The sequence below is a fragment of the Gorilla gorilla genome, chromosome 2 (genome assembly GCF_029281585.2).
Source record: "Gorilla gorilla gorilla isolate KB3781 chromosome 2, NHGRI_mGorGor1-v2.1_pri, whole genome shotgun sequence".
Taxonomy (NCBI): domain Eukaryota; kingdom Metazoa; phylum Chordata; class Mammalia; order Primates; family Hominidae; genus Gorilla; species Gorilla gorilla.
Genome location: NC_086017.1, coordinates 62,562,391 through 62,588,896, shown reverse-complemented (window position 1 = coordinate 62,588,896; position 26,506 = coordinate 62,562,391). Strand labels below are relative to the sequence as shown.

The following is a 26,506-nucleotide window of genomic DNA, read 5'->3' as shown; positions in this document are numbered from 1 at the left end:
TTTATATACGAATGCTATTAATCCTTTGGCATGAATGTTGCAAATGTTTTCTCTAGTTTATTGTTTGTTTGCTCTTTAATTTCTTATGACTTTTCAAAACATCTTGAAGTTTAAAATTTTTATGTAAACTGAACTATTAGTATTTCCTGTATGGTTTCCACCTTGGATATCATGCTTAGAAAAGCCCTTCCTCTAAGATTACAGAAATATTTTTTCCTACTACATACTGATTTTCTTTTGTTTCTCAAATAGGTACGTTTGCGGGAGCACATGGGTGAAAAGTATACAACTTACAGTGTGAAAGCTCGCCAGTTGAAATTTTTTGAAGAAAACATGAATTTTTGAGCGTTTGTCCTAATCTGCTGCCAGAATTAAAGACCTATTTTTAGAGGATTTTGGCTTAAAAAGCAAGGGCAAACAGTCATTTGGAAGCCACTCACCACTGTTTTATATCTCTTTTTTATATCTCTTTGGGTTTTCCCTACAGAAAAGAAATTGGACAGAACAGAATAATATGAAGCAGGATCACGAAAGAAAAAAAACTTTGGCTTTCATATTCTCTTTGTGAGGACAAATCTGTTGTTTGTTTGTTTACTGAGCCTTAATCCACCAAGTTTATATTTAGAATTTTATTTTTTTAAGGTACTAATTAAACACAGAGCTATAAAATGCTGGATTGAGAATTTTATATTGTAGAGATAAAAGCAATAGGAGAAACAAATGACATAATATGTCGTCATAATTCCTGCTATTAATAACCTTAAGGAGTAGTTGATAAATTATAAAATTTTAAAAAGTCAATTCAGTTCTAGAAATAGATTTAAAGAATATGAAGTTCTATCTAGTACTTGAGCAGCTGTATTTCTTTTCTACACATTGATGGACTTTTAATATTTTCTCATTTAATATAAACCTCATCTAGGGTATATACAAATTAAAACTGAGACACATTGGCTTTGTAAATCAGTATGTTTTTACATAATGGTTTTGTTAGATTTATTTTTCCATCAGTGAAAACATTTCTTAAACACAAATTTCATTTCCATTTAAGCAATTTGTAAGCAAAGTCCAGGTCCATTTAGTTTTTGGATATATTTAGTGTTTGTCTCCTGAAGTTTGTCTTCATGTACTGTAAGATATTAGTTGTCTTTCCATGTTTTAAATGTATGATTATATAGCACATATTTTATTAGTTGTTTAATAAGAGGTAATACCCATCTAGGAAAGAAATTTTATGAAGTTAAATACAAGTCTTGAATAGTACATTTTCACTTCTGTATTCGAGGGACTCTAAAAATAAATATTGCTCCAGAAATGTTTTCAGGTGGTTTTTTTTTGAGACAGAGTTTCACTCTGTCAGTCAGGCTGGAGTGCAGTGGCATGATCTCAACTCACTGCAACCTCCACTTCTGGGGCTCAAGTGATATTCCTGCCTGAGCCTCCCTAGTAGCTGAGACCACAGGCGTGTGCCACCACACCTGGCTAGTTTTTGTATTTTTTGTAGAGACAGGGTTACACCACATTGCCCAGGCTGATCTCAAACTCCTGGGCTCAAGCAATCCACTCACCTCAGCCTCACAAAGTGCCAGGATTACAGGAATGAGCCACTGTGCCCAGCCCTGTTTTCAGTTTCTATAACTAAAAATATATCTATCTTTGAAAATTACACACACACACAAATACTCTAATGAAATGTTCCCTTTACAGCCACTTAACATTTTTTTTTTTTTTTTTTTAAGACACAGTCTTGCTCTGTCACCCAGGCTGAAGTGCAGTGGTGCAATCTCGGATCACTGCAAGCTCCGCCTCCCAGGTTCACTCCATTCTCCTGCCTCATCCTCTCGAGTAGCTGGGACTACAGTTGCCCGCCACCATGCCTGGCTAATTTTTTTGTATTTTTTTAGTAGAGACAGGGTTTCACCGTGTTAGCCAGGATGGTCTCGATCTCCTGACCTCGTGATCTGCCCGCCTCGGCCTCCCAAAGTGCTGGGATTACAGGCGTGAGCCACCGCACCCGGCACACTTAACAGATTTTTATTTAGAGTTTACTGTGTGCCAGGTTCTCTGCCAGGAGCTGGGGATATAGTGGTGAATAAAACAATACTTCCTGCCCTTTTACAGTGCTCACAGCCTGGTTTCTGATAACTCTTATTTTCACTTTGAAGGGTTTGCTAGAACTCAACTTGCAAAACCATCAAGTCCCAATGCCCAGTTGGGAACAAATCTTTGGCAAACTTGGTATCCTTGAGCTATTCACCTTTCCGTGCATGTTTTGGAAATCCACATCGTTCTGGAGAGTCATCAGTTTTACTTAATTTTTCTAATGTATTGGTATAAAGTAGGTATTTTATTAGAATTAAAGGAATCTCACCCATATCTTTTTTTTTTTTTTTGAGACAGGGTCTTGCTCTGTCACCCAGCGTGGAGTGCAGTGAGGTGATCATAGCTCACTGCAGCCTTGACCTCCTGGGCTTAAGTGATCCTCCCACCTCAGCCCCTCAAGTAGCTAGGACCACAGGCATGCACCACCACACCTGGCTAATTTTTAAAATTTTCTGTGGAGAGGAAGTCTGTGTTGCCCAGGCTGGTCTCAAACTGCATTCAAGCAGTCCTCCTGTATCGGCCTCTGAAAGTGCTGGGATTATAGGCATGAATCACCACACCTGACTTCCCCCATACTTTCTTATTACCATACTGTATATTTTTATTTTGTTTAAACATTTTTTCTTCCCACTTTTATCGTTTTTACTTGAGTGCTTAATTCATCTTCCTAAATTAATTTAAAAACTCATCTTTAAGACTGAATTTTCTTCCAAATATACCTTTGGCCACAGTTCAGAGACTTTGATGTGATACTCTTTTGGCATTGGTTCTAAAATGTCAATCATTCTTTTTTTTTTTTTTTTTTTTTGAGATGGAGTCTTCTTTTTGCCCAGGCTGGAGTACAGTAGTGCGATCTTGGCTCACTGCAGCCTACGCCTCCTGGGTTCAAGTTCCCCTCCCTCAGCCTCCTGAGTAGCTGGGATTACAGGCACACACCACCATGCCTGGCTGATTTTCGTATTTTTAGTAGAGATGGAGTTTCACCATGTTGGCCAGGCTGGTCTTGAACTCCTGACCTCAGGTGATCTGCCTGCCTTGGCCTCCCTAAATGCTAGGATTACAGGCTTGAGGCACCATGCCTGGCCTAAAGTGTCAGTAATTCTGATTTTGGTTTTCTCTTTTAGAAGTTTTGATTTCCACAGACTTACAAGCTAAGGAAGTTTTGTCCTTGCTCTGGCTACACTGCAGTGTTACTGAATATCACCTGCACAACCTTTACTGCTTGCAGTTTTTTTTTTCCTGTTGCTTTGTACATGATCCGTTATTCAAATGGCCTTATAGGCATTCAATAAAGGTGAAATGTTAAATACAAAATCACTTGTCTATTAAATTTTATTCAAGGTTCTATATAAGATCTGATAAATGGAACTTTGTGATGGAAATGTTTTATATGGTAGCCACTAGTCACATATAGCTATTGAGCCTTTGAATCATGGCTAGTTTTAGAGTTTTATATTTTAATTTTAATTAAATAGACGTGTCTAGTGGCACCATATTGTACAATGCAGTTCTCATTCAATAAATCTTAAGTACTTAACAATGCATCGTGTACTCTTCTATGTACTGGGTAGACAGCAGTGAGCAAAATAAAGTCCCCGTTCTCATGGAACTAATGTTCTAATGACAACTGTTAATTACATACCATGAAATGTCTCAAACTCCCGGGCTCAAGTCATCCTCCTGCCTTAGCCTCCCCAAGTGCTGGGATTATAGGTGAGAGCCACTGCACCTGGCCAGAACCACGAACTTCTAACTTAGGCTTTTATTAATTATCTTCCTTGCAGAATAATGAACAGAAGACCCTTTAGACAAAGAAGTTGCACTATGAGGTTTAATTGGAAACATTAAAATGGTTAACTCAATGAATTATAAAACTTTGATAGTTACATTGTACTATCATTTATGAGGCATTTATTTTTCATTATTTACACCTGAAAGAAACTGCATACTTGTGTGTTCTGTTCCCCATCTCAGAGCAAGATTATGAAGAGAAGGTCTAAACTACTTATATAAATCAAAACCCAACTGGGCTAGAAATGAAGTATAAAGAGAACTAAATCTATACACAGCTGTGCCATAAGAGCATTAGGTGGTTTTAGCTCTTATCTGGGGTATGAAAGCAATTTAGCTCATCTCACAGAAACAAAAGCAGGTGCTGAATCATGAAAACCTCAATTATTTTTAGCATGCCTCTTAATTTTTCTTTCCCCTGGTTTCTTGTCGTCTGTGCTTGATTCTTGAACAGGTAACCACTTGAGAGGATGCCGGCGATAGATGGGCCATGGAGGAAGTGTCAGCTGGGCCAGAAAAGAGGAAATGCATAAATTATAGCTATTAAAAGTTTAAAAAATCATTACGTATAATGCCAGGTTCCCAAATGACTCCTATGCTGAGGGAACAAAAAAACAAAAAAAAAATCCATATTCCTATAAAGGCTCTGTGCCACCATCCATGCAAAATACTGTAAGATGATGGGAACAGGCTCACTGCCTATACAAATGGCTTTAAGACCTAAAAGAAAGGTGGGGGCCAGGCGTGGTGGCTCTCGCCTGTAATCCAAGCACTTTGGGAGGCCAAGGTGGGCGGATTGCTTGAGACCAGCCTGGCCAACACAGTGAAACCCTGCCTTTACTAAAAATACAAAAATTAGCTGGGTGTGGTGGTGGGCGCCTGTAGTCACAGCTACTCGGGAGGCTGAGGCAGGAGAATCTATTAAACCCTGAAGGCAAAAGGTGCAGTGAGCCGAAATCGCCCCAGTGCACTGCAGCCTGGGCAACAAGAGTGAAACTCCGTCTCAAAAAATTTAAATAAATAAATAAAAGGTGAGGGGACAATGTGAGCACCATGAAAAACTCCTGCTGGCTTTGACCTTAAGATTATTACCTAGAGTAGCTGCCAAAGGAAATAAGCTGTGTCCTTTTATATAGTTCGCACCATCTGACACTATTTTGGCATTCTACTTTTCCAATGATAGCAAAGGGAAACGCTGTTTGGAAGGATGAGGGAAACGTTGGCTTTGGGTCTCACTACTGAGTAGGTCTAACCAAACCAACCCGACTCACAAAACCCAAGTTGCCACTAACACCCACAAATTTCTTACCAAACATGAAAAAGCAAATCCGGCCATAACTATATAGACAGTCCACCCGAACTGTTCAGCCACGTACCCGTAGATAAATCCAACTATCTAGAGACAAATGAAGTATATTAAACACACTCAAACTGAGGGTTGGGAGGGAGGCGGGGGCGGAGATTAAACGTAAAACCAATACTTACTGCAGAAAAAAGAATAATTCCCTGAAACATCTGTTCAGCTAGCTTCTGGCCCTTGTAATCCTGGGGTGAAGCAGAGGAAAAAAAGAATTGGTTCCACCGCCGAGAAGATAAAATTCCTGCCCTGACCTCACAACTCTGGCACAGGGTAACCCCAACATCAGGGTCTCCCGCTCTCCTAAGGGCCTGGGCAAGATATTAAATTCTGGGCTTCCCGGGAGGAACTGAAACACCCTCACGGAGAATGGACAGGAGATTCTCGCGGAGTAGAAGAGAAGGGGACCCAGGAGGCAATTCGGGAAAGAGGGTGGAGGGTAACCATCCGGGCCCGGAACAGCGCAGCACCGGGTCGGTGCTCCAACATAGGCTTCGAAGCTGCCAGGCACAAGAACGGCGTGCAGAGGTCCCCGGGTTGCGCCCTCACCATCTGCGTGGGCAGCGAGCTCAGATGCTCCAGCATGGCTGGCTGAGGAGGCGGGCAGCTGAGCGCGGGTGGCAGGCTGCGAGGCGAGGGCGACCGAGACTTAAGGACCGAGAGGGATAAGGTCTGGCACTGCGCGTCAGCAGCCGGGCCTTCTAAGCCCGGGAGAGCGATGGCGGCGGTCCCGGAAGCGGAAGTCTCCGACGGGCCGGTACAGCCCGTGTCCCCGCCCCGCGCCATCGCTAGGCGACGTGCGCTTTTGCGGCGGCGTGCTGCCCGCGAGGGCAGCTGAGGTGGTGGTGGTGGCCGCCGTGTCAAGGCATCGCGCACCCGTGAAGTGTTCGCCGTCAGTGCTGTTGGGTGCCTGGAGCCGCGTCCCCCGTCCCGAAAACTGTCCTTGACAGTACTTGCGCGGCCCAACGGCCGCCGGCGCCCCCGCGTCTCCATGGCGACGGCCTTTTTCCCTGCGAGGACCCCGGCGGCAGGGCTGCCCCGCGGCGCCTGTTTGGCGCGACGCTCTAGCGGTTACCGCTGCGGGCAGGCTGGGCGTTGTGGGGCTGCGCGGCTGCCACGGAGCTAGAGGGCAAGTGGGCTCGGCCCAGCGTGCAGGGAACGCGGGCGGCCAGACAACGGGCTGGGCTCCGGGGCCTGCGGCGCGGGCGCTGAGCTGGCAGGGCGGGTCGGGGCGCGGGCTGCATCCACATCTCCTCCATCGCCTGCAGTAAGGGCGGCCGCGGCGAGCCTTTGAGGGGAACGACTTGTCGGAGCCCTAACCAGGGGTATCTCTGAGCCTGGCGGGATCCCCGGAGCGTCACATCACTTTCCGATCGCTTCAAAGTGTAAGGGGGCCCTACTGACCCTTGGAATTTAGGGGGGCTACCCTAGGCGGCATCCACAACAGAGAGAATTCCCTTGGAGAGGGGACCCTGGTGCTCGGCTGTCCCTCTCATCCGCGTAGAAAGTCCCTCATCTGGGGGCTCCCGAACTCGGCCCTCTCACATTCTGGCCGGCTTTACTGACCCTCACAGACCCAGGCTGGGCCTTCCCGATAGAGGCCAGCCAAAGGTTCACTCAGCCTCTCTTTCAAGGCTGGTGTATCTCTAAATCTTAGACCCTCCTCCGTTACCGTCAGCCAGGTGGGATGCCCACGTTTTGGAGAGAAACCGTTCTGAGGAACCCGGGCCTCTGGGTCCCAGCTGGCTCTCCGGCCCCCAGGTTATGTATTCTGGGTTGGCCACAAACAGTGGAATTCTAGGCACTCCCGGGACAGGGTGGGACTGCTGTCCTCATTCATGCAACCAGCAAATATTCACGGCACCTTGTTTGTGCCAGACAGTAGACCGAGGACACGGTTGTTACCAAGACCAGGCTGTTGCCTTGGAAGAGCCCAGAGCGTGTCAAGGGAGACAGCCACATCACGCCAGAAATACATGACAGCTGGATTAGCCCTGGGAGAGGGAGGCCCAGATGTGGGAGCTCAGGGGAGGTGCAGCTCAACGTGGAGTTTGGAGGAGGCTACCTTGACCTCTGAATGCCAAGTGGGAGCCAGCCAGATGAAAGGGTAGGAGAAAGTGTTTGTATATCCTCAGTGCCCTTTCATCCTTGCACGTGGCAGAGACCAAACAGTAAAATGCAGACACGTTTGACACTTTTCTGACCTCAGAAGGACTCAGGACGTGTAGAAGGCAGAAAGAGGGATGGGCAAGAGTTTATTCCTGTTTCCTTCTCATGCTCTGTATTTCTTGGTGTGTTTGAAGAGACTTTCTGTTGTGTGTATAAATAGATATATCTCTGTGTGGTCTTTTTTTTTTTTTTTTTTTTTTGAGGCGAAGACTCGCTCTGTTGCCCAGGCTGGAGTGCAGTGGTGCGATCGCGGCTCACTGCAACCTCCGCCTCCTGGGTTCAAGGGATTGTCCTGGCTCAGCCTTCTGTGTAGCTGGGATTACAGGCATGCGCCACCACGCCTGGCTAATTTTTGTGTTTTTAGTGGAGACGGGGTTTCACTGTGTTGGCCAGACTAGTCTCAAACGCCTGACCTCAAGTGATCCACCCACCTCGGCCTTCCAAAGTGCTGGGATTACAGGCATGAGCCACCGCGCCCGGCCAGTGTGGTCTTTTTTTTTTTTTTTTTTTTTTGTATCCACGGTTTTGTATCCTTGGATTCAACCACCACGGATTGAAATTACAGATACAGAGGGCTGACTGTAATATGCCATTTTACATAAGGGACTTGAGCATCCGCGAATTTTTGTATACATGGGGAGTCCTGGAGCCAATCCCCGACTGATACTGAGGACCAACTGTGTTGCTAAATCAAATTGTACACAATTATATACTCTTACGAAAATGTAGTTAACTATTACACATCCAGCGTCTGTGTGCAATTTTGTTTTGAGAATTCCTTATAACCAGATCAGGAAAGCTCTCTTACCAGGAATAGCCCCAGGAAAGACAATATGGATTAGACGTACTCCACGATAACTGGCGTTTTGCATGTAGGTAACTGTGGAAGTTCTAGGAGCAACTGGTTTCTGCCTTGCCAGTCTACTTAAGTATGTCAGATACTTGATAGAATTGTGTTTTTCTTGTTTCCAGCCAAGTGTGCCTCTTGATCCCGTAACTGTTAACTGGAAGTCAAGAAACTAAAAACATTATCTCTTGTACCATTAATTAAGTGGGATTTATTTGAGTGCAAGATTGTTTTCTCAGTGGTGGTGGAAGTTGCCTCATCGCAGGCAGATGTTGGGGCTTTGTCCGAACAGCTCCCCTCTGCCAGCTTCTGTAGATAAGGTCAGCCCATAATGTGATAGAGGCGTATGACTTAGGGTATATACTGATGTATATACTTCTCTTTTTTTTTTTTTTTTTGAGACAGAGTCTTACTCTGTTGCCCAGGCTGGAGTGCAGTGGCACGGTCTCAGCTCACTGCAACCTCCGCCTCCCGGGTTCAAGGGATTCTCTTGCCTCAGCCTCTCGAATAGCTGGGATTACAGGCACCTGCCACCATGCCTGGCTAATTTTTTGTATTTTTAGTAGAGATGGGGTTTCACCATCTTGGACAGGCTGGTCTCGAACTCCTGACCTCTTGATCCACCTGCCTTGGCCTCCCAAAGTGCTGGGATTACAGACATGAGCCACGGCGCCCTCATGTATATGAGAAGAAGTTCACTGATACATTGTACTTCATATATACTGCTTTGGAAAGGTGTGTGTGAGCTGAGCCTGGTGGCTCAGGCCTGTAATCCCAGCACTTTCGAAGGCCGAGGCAGGTGGATCACCTGAGGTCAGGAGTTCGAGACCAGCCTGGCCAACATGGTGAAACCCTCTCTCTATTAAAATTAGCTGGGCGTGGTGGCGCACACCTGTAGTCCCTGCTACTCGGGAGGTTGAGGCACAAGAATTGCTTGAATCTGAGAGGCAGAGGTTGCAGTGAGCCAAGACGGCACCACTGCACTGCAGCCTGGCTGACAGAGCCAGACTCTGTCTCAAAAAAAAAAAAAAGGAAAGAAAGAAAGATGTGTATTTTCCCCCTAATTTGTAATCTGGCCTGTGATCCCGTTTTTAAAAAGAAATTTTTTTTAGATATGGGGTCGGGGGATGGTCATACTATGTTGCTCAGGCTGGTCTGGAACTCCTGGGCTCAGGCAGCCTCCCACCCCAGCCACCTGAATAGTTGGGATTATGGGTATCAGCCACAGTGCCTGGCTGATCCCCAGTTTTTATTGCTTTTTATTTTTTATTTTTTTGAGACAGGGTGTTGCTTTGTCACCCAGGTTGGAGTGCAGTGGCATGAATATGGCTTACTGCAGCCTTGACCTCCCTGGCTCAGGTGATCCTCCTGCCTTAGCCTCCCAGATGCTTGGGACTACAGATGCACGTCACCATGCCTGGCTAATTTTTGTATTTTTTGTAGAGATGAGCTTTCACAATGTTACCCAGGCTGGTCTTGAACTCCTCAGCTCAGGTGATCTGCCTGCGTTAGCCTTGTTGTTTTCATTTTGGGATTATAGGCATGAGCCACAGTGCCCAGCCCCCAATTTTTTAAACAGTTTTTCAATATATTTCTCTTCTTTACAAAGGCCTTGAGAAATTAAGTGCCTGGTAGGCACACAATTTTCCTAGGATGAAGTTAATTCAAATTTACTTTGTCTGTAGTCCCTGCTACTTGGGAGGCTGAGGCAGGAGGCTTGCTTGAGCCTAGGAGTTAGAGGCCAGCCTGGGCAACATGGTGAGACCCTGTCTAAAAAAACAAATGAACTAACTTGCATTGCAATACGCTATGTTTGAAAGTGCTTTGTAAAATTAATAGCCTTATGTAAGTGTTGGGTACTACTATGGGTGAAGATGAAGTAAGAAAGGGTTAAAAGATAGGTTCACGATATCTTGGTTGGTAAAATGTCTTTAAGGAAACATTTTATCCAGAGCTTGTTGAAGGAATTTGTTTTTTAAATAAATTTAGTTCCACCTACTATCTTGTTTCCACTGAATTGTTCTGAAAAAGTGAAGGTCAGATGAGCTGAGGAGGACCAACCAGGACATTGTGACAATTAGACACCACCTTCTTAAGAGATGAATAGCTAGCTAACAGAGATGGTTTTTGAGAATAGCACCTTAAATGTTTTTTTGGCCGGGCGTGGTGGCTCACGCCTGTAATCTCAGCAGTTTGGGAGGCTGAGGTGGGCAGATCACGAAGTCAGGAGTTCGAGACCAGTCTGGCCAACATGGTGAAACCCCATCTCTACTAAAAATACAAAAATTAGCTGGGCGTGGTGGCGCACACCTGTAATCCCAACTATTGGGAAGGCTGAGGCGGGAGAATCGCTTGAATGCGGGAGGCAGAGGTTGCAGTGAGCTGAGATCATGCCGCTGCACTCCAGCCTGGACGACAGAACGAGACTCCGTTTCAAAAAATAATAAACTAAAATAAGCCTTTTTTTTTTTTTTTTTGCTAGTTACAATGGCTAGAAATGTACTCCACACTTTTGATATCGATTGGATTTTGTGAATTTTTGTAGCTTTTTCTCTGCTGTGGGTTTGTCAAGTGAATTTGGATAATATTCTTTTCTCTGAGGACACTCATGTTAAAGGTGAATGGGATACAACTCTGAACAGGCATGTTTTTACTGATGAGGCTAAGACCTCAGGTTACTTGGTCGTAGACAACGTGAATCCATGTCTACTTTAGGAATTTTAAGTAGAAACTTAATTATGTTATGTTATGTAATTTTTTATTTTAAAGACAGAGTCTCACTCTGTCGCCCAGGCTGGAGTGCAATGGCATGATCTCGGCTCACTGCAACCTCTGTTGCCCAGGTTCAAGCGATTCTCCTGCCTCAGCCTCCTGAGCAGCTGGGATTACAGGCCCCTGCCACTGCACCTGGCTAATTTTTTTTTTGCAGTTTTTAGTAGAGACGAGGTTTCACCATCTTGGCCAGGCTGGTCTTGAACTCCTGACCTCATGATCCACCCCACTCGGCCTCCCAAAGTGCTGGGATTACAGGCATGAGCCATCCTGCCTGGCTGAAGCTTAATTCTTAAATGTTTCTTTTGCTTTTCATCTTGTGATGTATAATGTACAAGGCTAAGGCTGTTTCTCCAACTTATTTTTAAGTTTTTTATTAATGAGTACCACTAAAATTTCAGATCCCAAATTGGGTTCTTGGGAACTGTGAATTCAAAATGAGTTTCTGGCAGAATACCGTATATGCCTCTTGTTTCTTCCTGAATTTAAAAAAAAAAAAAAAGCGTTAGGGCATTTTGATGTCCCTTCTCATGTGCTTACTGACTTTGGGGGCTTGTTTTTGTTTTGTAGGGTTAAAAACTAATATTTATATGACAGAAGAAAAAGATGTCATTCCGTAAAGGTATGCTCTTTTTACAAGTTAAGTTGTTTTTATACCTGGTCAAAGATAAAGAGGTATAACATAGGTTTTCCCTATCTATTTCAGTAAACATCATCATCTTGGTCCTGGCTGTTGCTCTCTTCTTACTGGTTTTGCACCATAACTTCCTCAGCTTGAGCAGTTTGTTAAGGAATGAGGTTACAGGTATGGGAGCACTTACTAATAATGCCTTAGAATCTGTTGTGGACCTGGTATTCTCTGTGTCACACATCCTAAGTTGTTGTTCTTCCGGTAGTACTAGCAGTTGTTTGTTAAGGGTTTGATCTGACAGAATATTCCTTTTCACCAAATCAGAGGCCTTAGGAGAGCCTCTGAGGGCTGCCATCTGTTCACATGTCAGCAGGACAGGGCTTCAGAAAGTGAGGGCATACCAGTGTCCTTGGTGTTTGATGCCTGCTCTAGTCACTAGAGTGTCAGTCTAGTTACTTTCCGTCAGCTGTGCAGCTGCATCAGTGGGACTGTAGCAATAAAAGTTTGTCAAGTGATTTTTAAAAATCACTGTGTTGTATAATATATTGCACAGTATATTGAATTAGTCGTTCATACTGTTCTCCCTTGGTATTGAGAAATGTTTGAGGCTTGAGTGTTTGTCAAAAATCATTTTTGGATTGCCACCCACCATAGCTGACCAGAGTGAGAGACTGTAATAGCTTTCCCCTGACTTTCACGGAGTGCTCTGATAGCATGTTTTATCACGTGTATATATGTATGATACATATAAAGTAATGCATGTTCCTGGTAGGAAAGTTTATAAAAAAGAGAACAGTGGCCAGGAGCAGTGGCTCATGCCTGTAATCCCAAAACTTTGGTAGGCCGAGGTGGGCGTCTCACAAGGTCAAGAGATCGAGACCATCTCAGCACTTTGGGAGGCTGAGGTGGGCAGATCACAAGGTCAGGAGTACAAGACCAGCCTGGCCAACATGGTGAAACCCTGTCTCTACTAAAAATACAAAAATTAGCTGGGCGTGGTGGTGGGCACCTGTAGTCCCAGCTACTCGGGAGGCTGAGGCAGGAGAATCGCTTGAACCCAGGAGGCGGAGGTTGCAGTGAGCCAAGATCACGCCACCACACTCCAGCCTGGTGACAGAGTGAGTCTTCGTCTCAAGAAAAAAAAAAAAAAGAGACAACAGTATTTAAGCTCCATGAAGGCAATTTGTGTACTGTTTTATCTTCTGTGCCTATGGATGATGGCTGATACTAGCTGTTCAATAAATATTAGTTGGTTGAATGATTTCATTTACAATTTTGGCTTAGTACCTTCCAGTTTTTTCCTGCACATCTTTTTTTCTGTACAGTTGAGATTGTACTATATATAAACTGTACATGACATGTTTTTCTGTATATCATAAGCATGTCACTGTGATGGTAGAAACTCTTCATACATAATCTTAATGTCTATTAATTTGTTTCCACAGGATAACATCTTTTGGTACAACAGCTTACAGACTTTTTGATGGCAGCCCTACAATAGGAAATACATTACATGTAGCACATGTACAAACATGTGTATTTGCTTATTGGCTGTCTATCCTCAGAAAGTTAGGGACGTTTTATTCATGGCTGTAACCCCAGTGCCTAGATATTGCCTGGCACATAGTAAATACCAGGGTTCAATGAGGAATTAAAAAAAAAAAAATGAAAGGCAAGAATGCATACAGGACAGTAATTGCAGTTTCCTTGTGTGATACACTATATTTTCTTTGGTATTCTAATTCAGTTTTCTTTTTTTTTTTGAGATGGAGTTTTCCTATTGCTGCCCAGGCTGGAGTGCAGTGGTACAATCTCGGCTCACTGCAACCTCCACCTCCCGAGTTCAAGCGATTCTCCTGCCTCAGTCTCCCAAGTAGCTGGGATTACAGGTGTTCACCATACCACCTGGCTCATTTTGTATTTTTAGTAGAGATGAGGTTTCACCATGTTGGTCAGGCTGGTCTCAAACTCCTGACCTCAAGTGATCCACCCGCCTCAGCCTCCCAAAGTGCTGGGATTACAGGCGTGACCCACCATGCCCGGCCTCTACTTCAGTTTTCTATTGCAATCCAGAAACTTTTTCTGTATAAATTGATTGTGACTCACTCAATTGGTTTCATGCCTACTTGTGATTCGTGACTTGAAAAACATTGATTTAGTTTGCTGCTAAGTTTTCACAATTTAAATAAAATTCTTTCTTTTGATTATATTTCAGATTTTGTCCTTAGGAAACTCTTGATACAAATTGCCATAATACATTCTAACAGGTTCTGTTATTTTCCTACCAGTAGTGTATCAAAGTGCTGTCAGTGTATTTTAAAAAATGCTTCCTCCACTTTTCCAAAAGCTTATTTACATACAGGGAAAGTTTCAGGGCTATATGCTTCAGTTTAATGGGGGAGAATGAGGCAGATCAGTACCATAATCCTTACCTTCCCTTTTTCCATGTCTTGGACTCTATATCAAAAGCCCATGAGATTGTAATCACAGTGCCTTCCTTGTGTTTTCAGATTCAGGAATTGTGGGGCCTCAACCTATAGACTTTGTCCCAAATGCTCTCCGACATGCAGTACATGGGAGACAAGAGGAGATTCCTGTGGTCATCGCTGCATCTGAAGACAGGCTTGGGGGGGCCATTGCAGCTATAAACAGCATTCAGCACAACACTCGCTCCAATGTGATTTTCTACATTGTTACTCTCAACAATACAGCAGACCATCTCCGGTGAGCTCTGCTTATGTGATTCTGCTTCTAGAGGATGATTTAGAGCAGGCCAGCTGCCAATCCAGGATCTGTTTTTCTGTGGTTTGTATGTTGTTTTATACAATTGAAATTGTACCACTGATAAACTGTACAAATGACGTATTTTTTTTAGGACTGTATTATGAGCATAGCCCCATAATAGGAGAAGTGATACAAGGAGCTCATGCCAGGAAGTAAGTCAGCTGTCACTCTGAACTGTTAACCCCACCTGGTGGTGTTTTGATAATAATACTTTCTCAGTGAAGGGAGCAGTAAATGTTGATTTACAAGTCACAAGTTCCTTATTTCATGGACATGCTCGGAGCAGTTCTGGTCTAGAGTGGGAAGGGACTTAGCAACAATGGCAAGGTAGTGTTGTGATGCTGATCACAGATCCTGATCCAAATCCTGGCCCAGAGTGATCTGGGGAAACTTGGATAGTCCAATCCGTTTTGAAAATGAGTAAGACTTATAAAACTTACTGCAAATTTGTTGGTCTAACAAATTAACCAGTTGTCAAATTTCTAAAACATTTTGGTCCTTGTGGCCCTCTCCATGGTTCATATTTAGTTTTTAAAGCTGTAAATTCTGAACCCATTTAAAATACAGAAACAGAAGCTGTATAAAAATAGACTACAGAAATAACACTAAGTAGCCACAAAACACTGATTTGAAACTGACCTAGAAAAAATGTGCAGTACTCCTTTAGCAAACAGTTTTTTCTTACAAGGTAGTGCCTCAGACTTGAGTGGTGGAATTAGGGTCACCACAGTGAATTAAGAAGTCAGTCTGTAGACAAGAGATTACTCTGTTGGTACCGTCACTTTGACTCCTTTTCTTCACCAGTGTATTTAGAGGGTTAAGAGTTGGATGGTCCAGGTGGTGATGAAATGTTCTTAATTCTATAGTTTTTCTAGAGTAGTTTTAGTGTTAGAAGATAATTACCATACAATCTTAATTCAGGGAGGGACTTTGGTGGGAATTACCCTCACTTCAGACGAGGAAACCAAAGCTCAGAGATAAAAGGAGCTTGAAAACACTTATTTGGTCCGTAGGGTTTCTTTTGCATTATTCCCTCATTGGTTTGGAGACATTATTTGAAACTAAAATGTAGTGTTTTATCTTCATCAGGTCCTGGCTCAACAGTGATTCCCTGAAAAGCATCAGATATAAAATTGTCAATTTTGACCCTAAACTTTTGGAAGGAAAAGTAAAGGAGGATCCTGACCAGGGGGAATCCATGAAACCTGTGAGTTCCATGCATCCTTCTTTGCACTTGGCAGTATTAGGAAATAATGGAATACCTGGGTATCTGTGGGTATAGTGCAAGTAGTTTCCTGGGGACCAAGCCTGGGTGGTTCTAAGAGTCATTTCTTCTCCTGAATGGGTACTGAAAGCATCCTAGGAGTTTCTGTGTAAATAAAAGCACAGCTAGTGCGGTATCCTATGCCAATTATTCTTTCCTTTTCCAGTTAACCTTTGCAAGGTTCTACTTGCCAATTCTGGTTCCCAGCGCAAAGAAGGCCATATACATGGATGATGACGTAATTGTGCAAGGTATCAAAAATGTCACCATGAGTGCTGTTCTCCACCCAGATTGGGTACAATTGCTAAATAAAACAATGGGCTACAGTGGGCTGTAGTGGTTTATTTATGGTCTTCTATAAAAGGTCACCATAGGGAGAAGTGGGAGTAACAGGGAACTCTCAAGGCAACTGAAATGTAAATCTTAACATCTTGTCTATTTCAGGTGATATTCTTGCCCTTTACAATACAGCACTGAAGCCAGGACATGCAGCTGCATTTTCAGAAGATTGTGATTCAGCCTCTACTAAAGTTGTCATCCGTGGAGCAGGAAACCAGGTAAATTGCTTACCAAACACCCCTCTTCCTACAATATTGTTTAATGGGAAGAGGTTGCAAATTCAGGGAACTCTTTTGCTGCAATTTACACTCCCTAATCATTTCATCCCAAAACTCAAGCCTGCTTTTCTGTAACAGACTTCTTCATGGACTTGACAGCCTAATTGTTCTTGAACATCTGGTTTATTATGTCAACATCTAGGTTCCTATTCTAACTTGGAATTTCAAATATCTATTTTCTAATCTGAAGACGTCATAGTTTAACAGCTCTTCTCTCTACTGGCTATAAAATTGTATCTATTCTGTTTGAAGCAGTAAGTACATATATCCTATTTGTGTTTTTAGTACAATTACATTGGCTATCTTGACTATAAAAAGGAAAGAATTCGTAAGCTTTCCATGAAAGCCAGCACTTGCTCATTTAATCCTGGAGTTTTTGTTGCAAACCTGACGGAATGGAAACGACAGAATATAACTAACCAACTGGAAAAATGGATGAAACTCAATGTAGAGTAAGTATGTAACTAACTGGCCTGTGAAAAACTGTTGTATTTCAATTCCTAGAGTCTTGACTAACAGGAGTTAGTCAGTACTTTTCACTAACAAACAAACATTTGTTTTCTGTCCCACCAAGAGAGGGACTGTATAGCAGAACCCTGGCTGGTAGCATCACAACACCTCCTCTGCTTATCGTATTTTATCAACAGCACTCTACCATCGATCCTATGTGGAATGTCCGCCACCTTGGTAAGTAGAATTAACCAGTGGCATAAACTAGTAAAGAATTGGTATCTAAAGAACTATCCTCAGGGATGGGGTATATTCTTTGTTTCCCTTAAGTTTTCTGCACAATTTCACATGGCACAATGATGTGGCTATTTTTGTCTCAAATGTAAGGTTCCAGTGCTGGAAAACGATATTCACCTCAGTTTGTAAAGGCTGCCAAGTTACTCCATTGGAATGGACATTTTAAGCCATGGGGAAGGACTGCTTCATATACCGATGTTTGGGAAAAATGGTATATTCCAGACCCAACAGGCAAATTCAACCTAATCCGAAGATATACCGAGATCTCAAACATAAAGTGAAACAGAATTTGAACTATAAGCATTTCTCAGGAAGTCCTGGAAGATAGCATGTGTGGGAAGTAACAGTTGCTAGGCTTCAATGCCTATCGGTAGCAAGCCATGGAAAAAGATGTGTCAGCTAGGTAAAGATGACAAACTGCCCTGTCTGGCAGTCAGCTTCCCAGACAGACTATAGACTATAAATATGTCTCCATCTGCCTTACCAAGTGTTTTCTTACTACAATGCTGAATGACTGGAAAGAAGAACTGATATGGCTAGTTCGGCTAGCTGGTAGAGATAATTCAAAACTGCTGTTGGTTTTAATTTTGTAACCTGTGGCCTGATCTGTAAATAAAACTTACATTTTTCAATAGGTATCTTCTTTTTTTATTCCAGATAACTACTTCCACTCACAATGAGATGAATTGTCTTTTTACAGAATTTAGGGATTCCAAGTTGCCTGGTTTTAATATAATACATATTCACAAAATTTACACAGCTCATGCATACCATAACTTATACAGAGAACAGTTTAGCAGTCTGCTTAAAATGTTAAAAAAAAAAAATCATAAAAAGCCATTGTTCTGTTACACATAATCTGTACTGAAGTCATAAGCAGCATCCTCTTCAATGATTTTATCCAAGATAAAAGACCTTGTAGACTGTTCACCTATATTGCAGGAAAATAAAGAGATTTTATTTTCAAGAAGTAAGTGATTCTATACCATGCTGCTTCGTTAGAACCCCTTTTGCCTGCCTCACCTGCTGTAGTCTCCTCAGACAGTGCCTCCCCTGTCTCTTCTGCAGCAAACATGCCTGAGCTGTTTTCCTGTGTGACAAAGAAAAATAGTGCTGGATTAGTAGCCCTTGTCTGCTCATTTAATCCAAGTAGTATGTACCTGAAAAATTAACTCTTTGGAGGTACATATAACGGGATGTGCAAAATTAAGGCTAATGGATCACAAGCCTCAAATATTTCCTATCTTCAGTTCCTTCCATTATGTATTATAATGCTAGAAAACTCACTTCAGTTTTAACTCATGGAGGACACACTTACATCAACTTCTTCATCAACAATTTCCTGGTCACTGTCTTTGTCATCCTCCCTCTCCTCCTGCTTCCTTTCTTTCCGTTTTGGCAATTCTTCATGTATGTCCTTTTCTTCTATTATTCCATTTGTCAGACCGGAAGACTGGAAAAGGATGCTATTGGCCAAATGAGGGCCCTTGATGGCTGGGAAAGAAAGCAAGCCCATGTAAACAGGTAAGAGCTCCACTGGCCTGTCAGCTGATGAAGACAGCAGCGACACACAATTCTCACCTGTTATGCTCTGTGCATTGTTCTTTTCCAGTTCTTCCAGATTGAAGCCGCTTTTCATGTCTACCACAATACTCTCATTAAAATATGGAGGAGGAGTCCAAGATGTAGGGGGATGGCAATAGTAAGCTAATGAGGCACTGATATTAAAAATAAGATGTGTCAAAAGAAGGTTTATTCTAGTGGTCACCAAAATGCCAACAGAAAAGAAAGCTTACCCTGTCCACTCAGACCACAGCAGTTTGGCAGCACCTTCAACATTTGGGATTCCACCTTTTTGGTGCATACCTCTTCTCTGAGCAAGCATAGTAAAAAATTCCAGAGAATTCCTGTAGCCTGGGACAGTATATTTCAGTACTACCTTAAAAAAAAACCAAACAAAGGAGCTGTCGTTCATCTGACATGCCAGTACTTTAAAACACTTCCAAAATTTTTCTACTCAAAATGCTTATGATGAAAGAAGATGGCTCCAAGGAGCTCATGAGAAGGGGTCCTTTTACCTGTCGAGCATCAGCCTGGGAAAGGATGGCACTGGCAGCCTCCATCGGTTTTACTACTTCAATACTTGCTGGACTTCGCAGAGCAAGCGCAGAGGAGGAATTAAGTGGAGATACGATGAAGCTCGGACTATCTATGATTGTGATCTGTTTGTCCAAGGGGACAACTTGCATGCTCCTGAAAGAAGAGCGATGGAATTGATGGGGGCATTGGTCTATTTGGAGGGTATGAGACGGAACATGAAGCTCAGGGTTGGATTGAACAGACTCAGCACAGTCAGTCAGATCCAGTTTATCATCATTTGCTTCACATTTATCTAAAACTGTAACAGCATACCCGACTGTTCTAAAGAGAAACACTGCATGTTATAGCTTATATATTTACATCAACCAAAACACATGCTATTTCCTTTGCTATAAATATGCCGCCTTCTGGCTGGGCGCGGTGGCTCACGCCTGTAATCCCAGCACTTTGGGAGGCTGAGGTGGGTGGATCACCTGAGGTCAGGAGTTTGAGACCAGCCTGGCCAACATGATGAAAGCCCTGTCTCTACTAAAAATACAAAAATTAGCCGGGTGCCTTTGATCCCAGCTACTCAGGAGGCTGAGGTTGCAGTGAGCCAAGATAGCACCACTGTACTCCAGCCTGGGAGACAGACTCCATCTCCAAAAAAAAAAAAAAAAATCTAAAAGTTGGCCAGGCACAGTGGCTCATGCCACCCAACACAAGTGTAATCCCAACACTTTGTGAGGCCTAGGCGGGTGGATGACTTAAGGCCAGGAGTTTGAGACTAGCCTGGCCAACAGTGAAACCCCATCTCTACTAAAAATACAAAAACTAGCCAGGTGTGGTGGCAGACTTCTATCTGGCAAATTTCTATTAATTTCTCAAGGCCAGGTTCAAACATCACTTCCTCTGAGGGAGCTTTCCTCTCTCTCAATCTATCTGCTGAACTTGTCTTTCAAACTAAATTGTGGGCAGCTGTCCCACTCCAATCAGTTCTAGCACTGGCTTAAATCTTTCACCAAAAGCTTTAAAAAATAAAAATAGGCCGGGCGCGGTGGCTTGGCCTGTAACCCCAGCACTTTGGGAGGCCGAGGCAGGCAGATCAGCTGTGAAGTCAGGAGTTTGAGACCAGCCTAACCAACATGGAGAAACCCGTCTCTACTAAAAATACAAAATTAGCCGGGCGTGGGGGCACATGCCTGTAATCCCAGCTACTCGGGAGGCTGAGGCAGGAGAATCACTTGAACCTGAGAAGTGGAGGTTGCAGTGAGCCGAGATTGCGCCACTGCACTCCAGCCTGGGAACAAGAGTGAAACTGTCTCAAAAAAAAAAAAAAAATCACCTTCCTTGAGATAACCAAAATAAAATAGTGTGTCACTATAATATTACAATTATGGACACCTCCATTTACCTTGTAAGCCCCATGGATACACCAACATTACACATCTGTTCTTGTTTTAAGCTATTGATAATGCTGCTTTTCCCCACATTTGGGAAACCTACAAATAAATGGGAAATCCAGATATAAAAAGCATTATATGTTGGCACTTATGAAATTTTCACTGCCTAATTTTCCATTTCCCTGATGTTTAGGGCAAGATCAGAGTTGGATCTCAGTGTCTTCACTTCAATACTAAGACCAATTTTAGTTTCTTCATTTCTTGCACAAGTAATGCAAAGGCAGGAAAATACTATAAATTCAAACAAACCAAGAACTTTTAGAAACCAGCTTCCTACAGTAATCAGTCCCAACAAAAAACCTGAATCTGGCAGCAGTTGTGTAAGTTTTTTTCTTTAAATTGTGTGTGGTTATGTGCTTTCAGTAAGGTGTAAGCAAGAAGCTAGTATTTGAGTGAGCCTTTTACTTGACAACAACTCCATACACTGCTGCTTGGGCACTTGGAGAGCTGGCTAAACTTCTTAACTATTTCAACACTTAAAAAGTAAAAAGTAATGAACTGAAACTCACCAATTACTCCAACCCGAATGGCTTTGCTGCAAGTCTCCTGAAAACCTCCAAGAAGTTTCCAAAGGCCCTCTTTCCCAAAGCAGACTTCACTTCTAAATGGAGCAGCATTCTTCTTTGCCTTCACACGCTAAAATTCCAAATAGTTGAATTATTCTGGCAACTTACCTGATAAATTTCAACAAACCCCAAGCAATCAGGCTCTAGAGCCCAGCTCTTAAGATAACTACATTGCCTTTCAGATGATCTCTGGCTGAAATCAGAGTTGGATCTTGTAATTTTTCATTTACTTAAATCAAGATTTTGTACACTCATCATATTTCAACCAAAATCTGAAAGAATCACATTTCTTACCACTAATAAAGGATACCTTGGTTATCTTCCCTTTATCCTTTGGTTTTGTTGAGGCTCTGAACACCACTGTTGGCAATTCTTTCTTCAAATAATTTAGCCAGCTCTCCAAATTCTCCTTTGGTACCAGATCTGATAGGAATTAGAAATAAGACATTTGCAGCCAGGCACGGTGGCTCATGCCTGTAATCCCAGCACTTTGGGAGGCCGAGACAGGTGGATCACGAGTTCAGGAGATCATCCTGGCTAACACGATAAAACCCCGTCTCTACTAAAAATACAAAAAATTAGCTGGGCGTGGTGGCGGGCACCTGTAGTCCCAGCTACTCGGGAGGCTGAGGCAGGAGAATGGCGTGAACCTGGGAGGTGGAGCTTGCAGTGAGCTGAGATGGCGCCACTGCACTCCAGCCTGGGTGATAGAGCAAGCCTCCATCTCAAAAAGAAAAAAAGAAAAAAGAAAAAGACATTTGCTCCAATTTGGCTATTTTGTTGAGATGCATTTGCAAAATCTGGCAACTATAGATTTTACTCTGGTTTACATTTTCCCAGTCCTTTCAAAAGGATTTAACTAGAAAATCAGGGCAGGGTAAGCTCCCCTACCATACTGCCCGTATCTTAACAGAGCTCAGCATCTGCACTTCTCTATTTCAATTCCCCTTGTATTGCTCACTTGAAAACTTCAGGACAGACTCAGCGTCTGGATTACAACCCTACTAACCCTAGAGCTATGTTTCCAGAATTTACCTTTAGCTAGCAGCCAATTGTTTCTTCATTTTTTTTTTGAGATGGAGTGTTGTTGCCCAGGCTGGAGTGCAGTGGCACAGTATCGGCTCACTGCAACCTCCGCCTCCCGGGTTCAAGCAATTCTCCTGCCTCAGCCTTCCGAGTAGCTGGGACTACAAGTGCCCATCATCATGCCCGGCTAATATTTGTATTTTAGTAGAGATGGGGTTTCGCCGTGTCGGCCAGGCTTTTCTCGAACTCCTGGCCTCAAGTGATGTGCCCACTTCAGCCTCCCAAGCAGCCAATTGTTTCTTAACCCCAACAACAATTTTAGATCTCATTCCCATTTTCTGCTTTGTAATTCTGTTCTGGGTTTTCTTGTTCCTGCTGCTCAAACTCAGATGCATAATTATGCATTTCATTTAAATATTTTGTCACATACGTTCCAATTTATTTCACTCTTGAACTAATACCCGACATTGTGTAGGTGTGGGGAATTTGTCACACTGTCATCACTTCCTAAATGAAATATACTACACAATAAGCTGGGTATAGCAGCTTACACTCTTTACTTAAAAGATGGTAAATACTGAATGGCAAAAGAATAGTAGAAACCAGTTGAGTCAGTTGTAAAACTCACCTGGCTCCCCACTGCCTAGCACTGTCTCTGGCAAAGTGCACGTACTCTGGCTTTGCTGAGATCAGAGTTGGATCTAATCAGTCTTCAGTGACTATCAGACAGTTTCCTCGTACCTCACCCATGTACACAGAAGACAAAGGGTACCCTCTTTACTCACCTGATTTATTTAATATAAGTACCAGCTTTTTCTGTCCACTCTGGACAATGGCCTCTTCTACCTGAGGACATCTGCAACCAAGAGGATCTCTGGCATCCAACACCTCTAGGACAACATCGGAGGCTTCAATCACCTATCAAGGAAAAAATGACCAGAAGTACATTATCAAGGAGAAAACGATCAGAACTACATCCCTTGCTCTGGTAATACCTTCCACAAGAGAGTACTAGCATTATCCATTTAGCAACAGGGTGAGTTCAGAGTTGGATCTCATGTCTTCACTTTGGTATGAAGAATGTTGACCCTCATCATTTCTCACACAGGAAAGTAAAACATAGGCTTGCTCAGCAGTCTCTGATCAAGATGGATTTCAAAAATGAAAATATCCCTGTCTGAATCCTCCCATAGTGAATTATATAGTGTGATAGGTCCTTCTGGCCTTGCCAAAAGCTGCTGAGGGGCAGTCAGGTTCTATCCATGGGGGAGTGAGCTTGGGAAAATGGATGTTGGGGATGGGAGTGCTGGAGAGCAACTACACCAAGTTGTCCTCCTTCATTTAGGTTTCAACAGAGTACTTTAGAGACCCTTAGCCTGACATTGCTTACTCCAATGTACCTTTCTCAATCTCAACACTATGTCAACGTTTTTTTTTAATGTTGTAAATCATGCTTACAGGCAGAACCAGTTTTGTGCAAATATTTAGAACCAAAGAAACTATTTCCGTCAGGTAAACATAGCAGGAAAGGCATTAAACAGCATAAGCTAGAGTCGAGTCACGAAATGATTTGTTGGTGAAAAGGTGGGAGGAGGGAGAGGATCAGGAAAGATAACTAATGTTGTACTAGGCATAATACCTGGGTGATGAAATAATCTGTACAACAAACCCCCATGACGCAAGTTTACCCATATAACAAACCTGCACATGCACCCTTGATCTTAAAAGGTTAAAAAAAAAATGACTTGAGTCTTTTAAACCTCATTACCACTGTCAGGCACTGACCTAGGCTAAGATACCTTTTTAAGTTCTTGGCAGTACAGCTTCTTTGAATTCTGTTTGCCCGACTTGGCTTTGTTCTCAGTTTTGCAAAGCCCAAACTCCTAGAGGATAAAGGGGGAAAGAACACAAAATTAGAAGTAGAGCAACTGTAACCTCTAACTCCATTTTCCACAGCTGAGTAGCAGCACTTGCAGTTGTTAAATAGGTAAGATGGAGTCTGAACTCAGTTGTCTTCCTCCCAAGAAGCTCAGCAGCTTGTGGATGTGCTTTTATTTCTGCATCAGAACTCATCTCTCAGCCAGGCACAACAGCCCACACATGTAATACCAGAAACTTCGGGAGGCTGAGCTGGGTGGATCACTTGAGACCAGCCTTGGCAATATAGTGAAAGCCCGTGTCTGCTAAAAAAATTAGCCAGGCGTGATGGTGTGCTTCTGTAGTCCCAGCTACTTGGAGACTGAGGTGGTAAGACTGCTTGAGCCTGGGTGGTCCAGGTTGCAGTGAGCTGTGATTGTGCCACTGCACTCAGGCCCAAGCAAAAAAACCAAAATCAAAACCCCTGATCTCTCATTCATAAAGAGACCTAATCATACCTTTTCCATAGGTTCCACATTTGGTGGCTTAATATCAGGATTAGTTTCAAGTTTTCTTTTCTTTTCCAGTTCCTTCTGCCTGTCAAGTTTCTGCTGCTGTTTTAGTTCTTCAAGCTGTCAGAGCCATAAGGGAAATAGGTGAACCAGTGACTAGTGTTGTTACCTTACTCTGAAAAATATCACACATAACACACTACACCACTCAATGAAAATTCTGGCTAACATAACTTACCCTCTGTTTCCTTAGCTCAGCTTCCCTAAGAAGAGCCTCCTTAAAGGGAGCACTGTTTGGAACTCCTGGGTCTTTCCTAGGCTTCTTGTGACCCCGCTTTTTAGCCTCCTTCCTTAATTTTCGATGATGTTCTCGAACCTATTAAAATAAAGAGATTTTGTCTGCTTACAAAAATATCTTTATACTTAAGCACAATTCAAGTGAGAAACCAATCTGGCTGCAATTTAGTTATGCCTATAAAATGTCCTAGGAAAATGGAGCTTTAATTGGAATCTTACAAAGTAATGCATATGTAAGTATAAAACAGCAAGAAATTGTAACTAGAAGGCTCTCTATGCAGAGATTAACATGCTGAACAAATTTAGAGACTTATCACCAAATCACTGCACTTTCTCACAGCTGCACTCCTGATGCCTAAGAGCTTGTGCCCATGGTCAGTCTATCCAATGCCATTTCCCAAAACCAAATCACATTAACCCAGACTTTCCCGCAAAGGAACAGGGTAAAATCAGTTTAGCAATGTGTTTGGTATAGCTCTCTAAAGCACTACACTTACCTTTTTTTGGATTTTATACCGCTTATGGCAGGTCATGCGTTTACTTGCTTTCTTTAACTCTACAAAGAAACACATCACAAATCTGTTAACCCAAATGATTAGTTCTGGGTTAACGCACTATGGAGTTATATCCTTTTCTTGTGTTATTGGCTACCAAACCTAACGTTAAGTCTAATGCGAAATGCCTAATGCAAACATACGTGCTACTTTCAAATCCCAGAGAATTAGATTCAGTAGATCCAGAATGGAGTCAAAATTCCCTGCACCTACCCTCACAATATTAGAATGGGATCATACACAACAGCGTATGAGACCCAAAACGACAGCCACTTCGTGTCAAACAGCACGAATCATAAGGCAGGAGAGGAACACTGAGTCTGGGAGGCGATTCTCAGCTCTCACCTGGGCCAGTCTGCACGTGGCCACGGAAAGGAAAATATTGGGCCTGAAACCTGGCTCAGACGCTGCTTCCTTACGAAAATCTAGCCTAGTCTTCCCCACCCTCTGCCCGGCTTCGTTCCGCAGAATGAGCCCGCGCGCTTAACATGATCGCCGTAGGGACTTCCAACTCTCGGTTCTACCAGGAAATAGGGCCAAGGCCTACGCGTAGGCTCCCACCCCCATACCAGCAGAGACAAAGCCGTAGCCGTAGAAGAGCGTCGTGGTGGCTGCAGCAACTTCCAGACGTGGGTCCCTCCACGCCCGCCTCCCGACCCCACTTACTAGGCCTTTTCATATTTGCTGTAGAAAGAAGCACGAGCACGGTAACCTGCCTCCACTGGCGCCACGTGTGAACTGAAGCCACTGACGAGCGGCACGCACTTACGCTGCCGCCGTAAAGTGCGTCACCGCCTCTCTGCGTGCGCGGGCACGCAGTGTCGCGCGGAGCAGGGATCGCTTGGCGGCCGCGGGACTGGTTTTGCGGCGGCACCGGGAGGGGTAAGGGAGGTGAGGGCGGCGGGTGCCGAAGCGACGGCAGCGGCCGCGGCCGGAGGAGCAATAGCAGCAGCCGTGGCGGCCACGGGGCGGGGCGCGGCGGTCGGTGACCGCGGCCGGGGCTGCAGGCGACGGAGCGGCTGGGTAAGGCCGGGCTCAGGGCGGGTGGGGCCGCTCCCCCTTGGTCAGCT

General features: G+C 43.6%; 5 protein-coding genes and 4 non-coding genes across 70 annotated transcripts in view; 3 read left to right on the top strand and 6 right to left on the bottom strand.

Moving 5' to 3' along the window:
- The window catches only part of NEK4 (NIMA related kinase 4), a 61,798-nt gene extending 60,483 nt beyond the window's left edge, over positions 1-1,315 (top strand). For 5 of the 9 annotated variants that reach the window (XM_031009167.3, XM_031009164.3, XM_063703494.1 and 2 more), the window contains one exon: positions 253-1,315. In XM_031009167.3, the coding sequence (XP_030865027.3) occupies positions 253-345 (93 nt within the window). In that variant the 3' untranslated portion in view covers positions 346-1,315. The remainder of the gene's footprint in view (positions 1-252) is intronic. The other 4 variants (XM_031009165.3, XM_055382650.2, XM_063703495.1 and 1 more) reach the window with 2 other exon arrangements.
- A 2,605-nt stretch (positions 1,316-3,920) lies between these two features.
- Positions 3,921-6,253, bottom strand: SPCS1 (signal peptidase complex subunit 1). Its single transcript, XM_004034294.5, has 4 exons — positions 5,801-6,253; positions 5,380-5,439; positions 5,204-5,290; positions 3,921-4,400 (listed from the first exon to the last, which is right to left on the bottom strand). Exons 1-4 carry the CDS (start codon positions 6,242-6,244, stop codon positions 4,275-4,277), a joined length of 717 nt encoding a protein of 238 aa, XP_004034342.3. The 5' UTR covers positions 6,245-6,253; the 3' UTR covers positions 3,921-4,274.
- A 27-nt stretch (positions 6,254-6,280) lies between these two features.
- Positions 6,281-17,716, top strand: GLT8D1 (glycosyltransferase 8 domain containing 1). 4 transcript variants are annotated; one of them, XM_055382655.2, is made up of 12 exons: positions 6,487-6,636; positions 7,134-7,358; positions 8,194-8,292; positions 11,610-11,661; positions 11,746-11,844; positions 14,181-14,394; positions 15,544-15,661; positions 15,885-15,969; positions 16,163-16,275; positions 16,621-16,787; positions 16,910-17,022; positions 17,173-17,716. In XM_055382655.2, exons 4-12 carry the CDS (start codon positions 11,646-11,648, stop codon positions 17,361-17,363), a joined length of 1,116 nt encoding a protein of 371 aa, XP_055238630.1. In that variant the 5' UTR covers positions 6,487-6,636; positions 7,134-7,358; positions 8,194-8,292; positions 11,610-11,645; the 3' UTR covers positions 17,364-17,716. The 4 variants fall into 4 exon arrangements, with proteins under 4 accessions (XP_004034339.1, XP_018878798.1, XP_063559567.1 ...); XM_019023253.4 differs by lacking the exon at positions 8,194-8,292 and having other exon boundaries at positions 6,292-6,636; XM_063703497.1 differs by lacking the exon at positions 8,194-8,292 and having other exon boundaries at positions 6,292-6,636; positions 7,130-7,358.
- Positions 17,707-26,427, bottom strand: GNL3 (G protein nucleolar 3). 2 transcript variants are annotated; one of them, XM_004034288.4, is made up of 15 exons: positions 26,103-26,427; positions 25,380-25,438; positions 24,824-24,961; positions 24,592-24,705; positions 24,016-24,099; positions 23,002-23,134; positions 21,501-21,613; positions 21,134-21,260; positions 20,576-20,663; positions 19,161-19,335; positions 18,879-19,021; positions 18,664-18,800; positions 18,401-18,576; positions 18,106-18,172; positions 17,707-18,013 (listed from the first exon to the last, which is right to left on the bottom strand). In XM_004034288.4, the coding sequence occupies exons 1-15, from the start codon at positions 26,113-26,115 to the stop codon at positions 17,931-17,933; spliced, it is 1,650 nt and encodes a 549-aa protein (XP_004034336.1). In that variant the 5' UTR covers positions 26,116-26,427; the 3' UTR covers positions 17,707-17,930. The 2 variants fall into 2 exon arrangements, with proteins under 2 accessions (XP_004034336.1, XP_055238627.1); XM_055382652.2 differs by lacking the exon at positions 26,103-26,427 and adding an exon at positions 26,006-26,078.
- On the bottom strand, positions 19,395-19,471 carry LOC115934204 (small nucleolar RNA SNORD69). Its single transcript, XR_004070026.1, has one exon. It is a non-coding gene; the product is annotated as a small nucleolar RNA SNORD69 (small nucleolar RNA).
- Positions 20,752-20,827, bottom strand: LOC115934202 (small nucleolar RNA SNORD19). The gene has a single exon (XR_004070024.1). It is a non-coding gene; the product is annotated as a small nucleolar RNA SNORD19 (small nucleolar RNA).
- LOC115934211 (small nucleolar RNA SNORD19B) lies at positions 21,378-21,461 on the bottom strand. Its single transcript, XR_004070032.1, has one exon. It is a non-coding gene; the product is annotated as a small nucleolar RNA SNORD19B (small nucleolar RNA).
- On the bottom strand, positions 22,893-22,960 carry LOC115934201 (small nucleolar RNA SNORD19). The gene has a single exon (XR_004070023.3). It is a non-coding gene; the product is annotated as a small nucleolar RNA SNORD19 (small nucleolar RNA).
- The window catches only part of PBRM1 (polybromo 1), a 137,773-nt gene continuing 137,529 nt past the window's right edge, over positions 26,263-26,506 (top strand). For 17 of the 50 annotated variants that reach the window (XM_063703483.1, XM_063703485.1, XM_055382608.2 and 14 more), the window contains exon 1: positions 26,343-26,459. The gene's annotated coding sequence lies outside the window, so the exon portion shown is untranslated. Of the gene's footprint in view, positions 26,460-26,506 lie in introns of all 50 variants that reach the window. The other 33 variants (XM_055382643.2, XM_055382617.2, XM_055382637.2 and 30 more) reach the window with 5 other exon arrangements.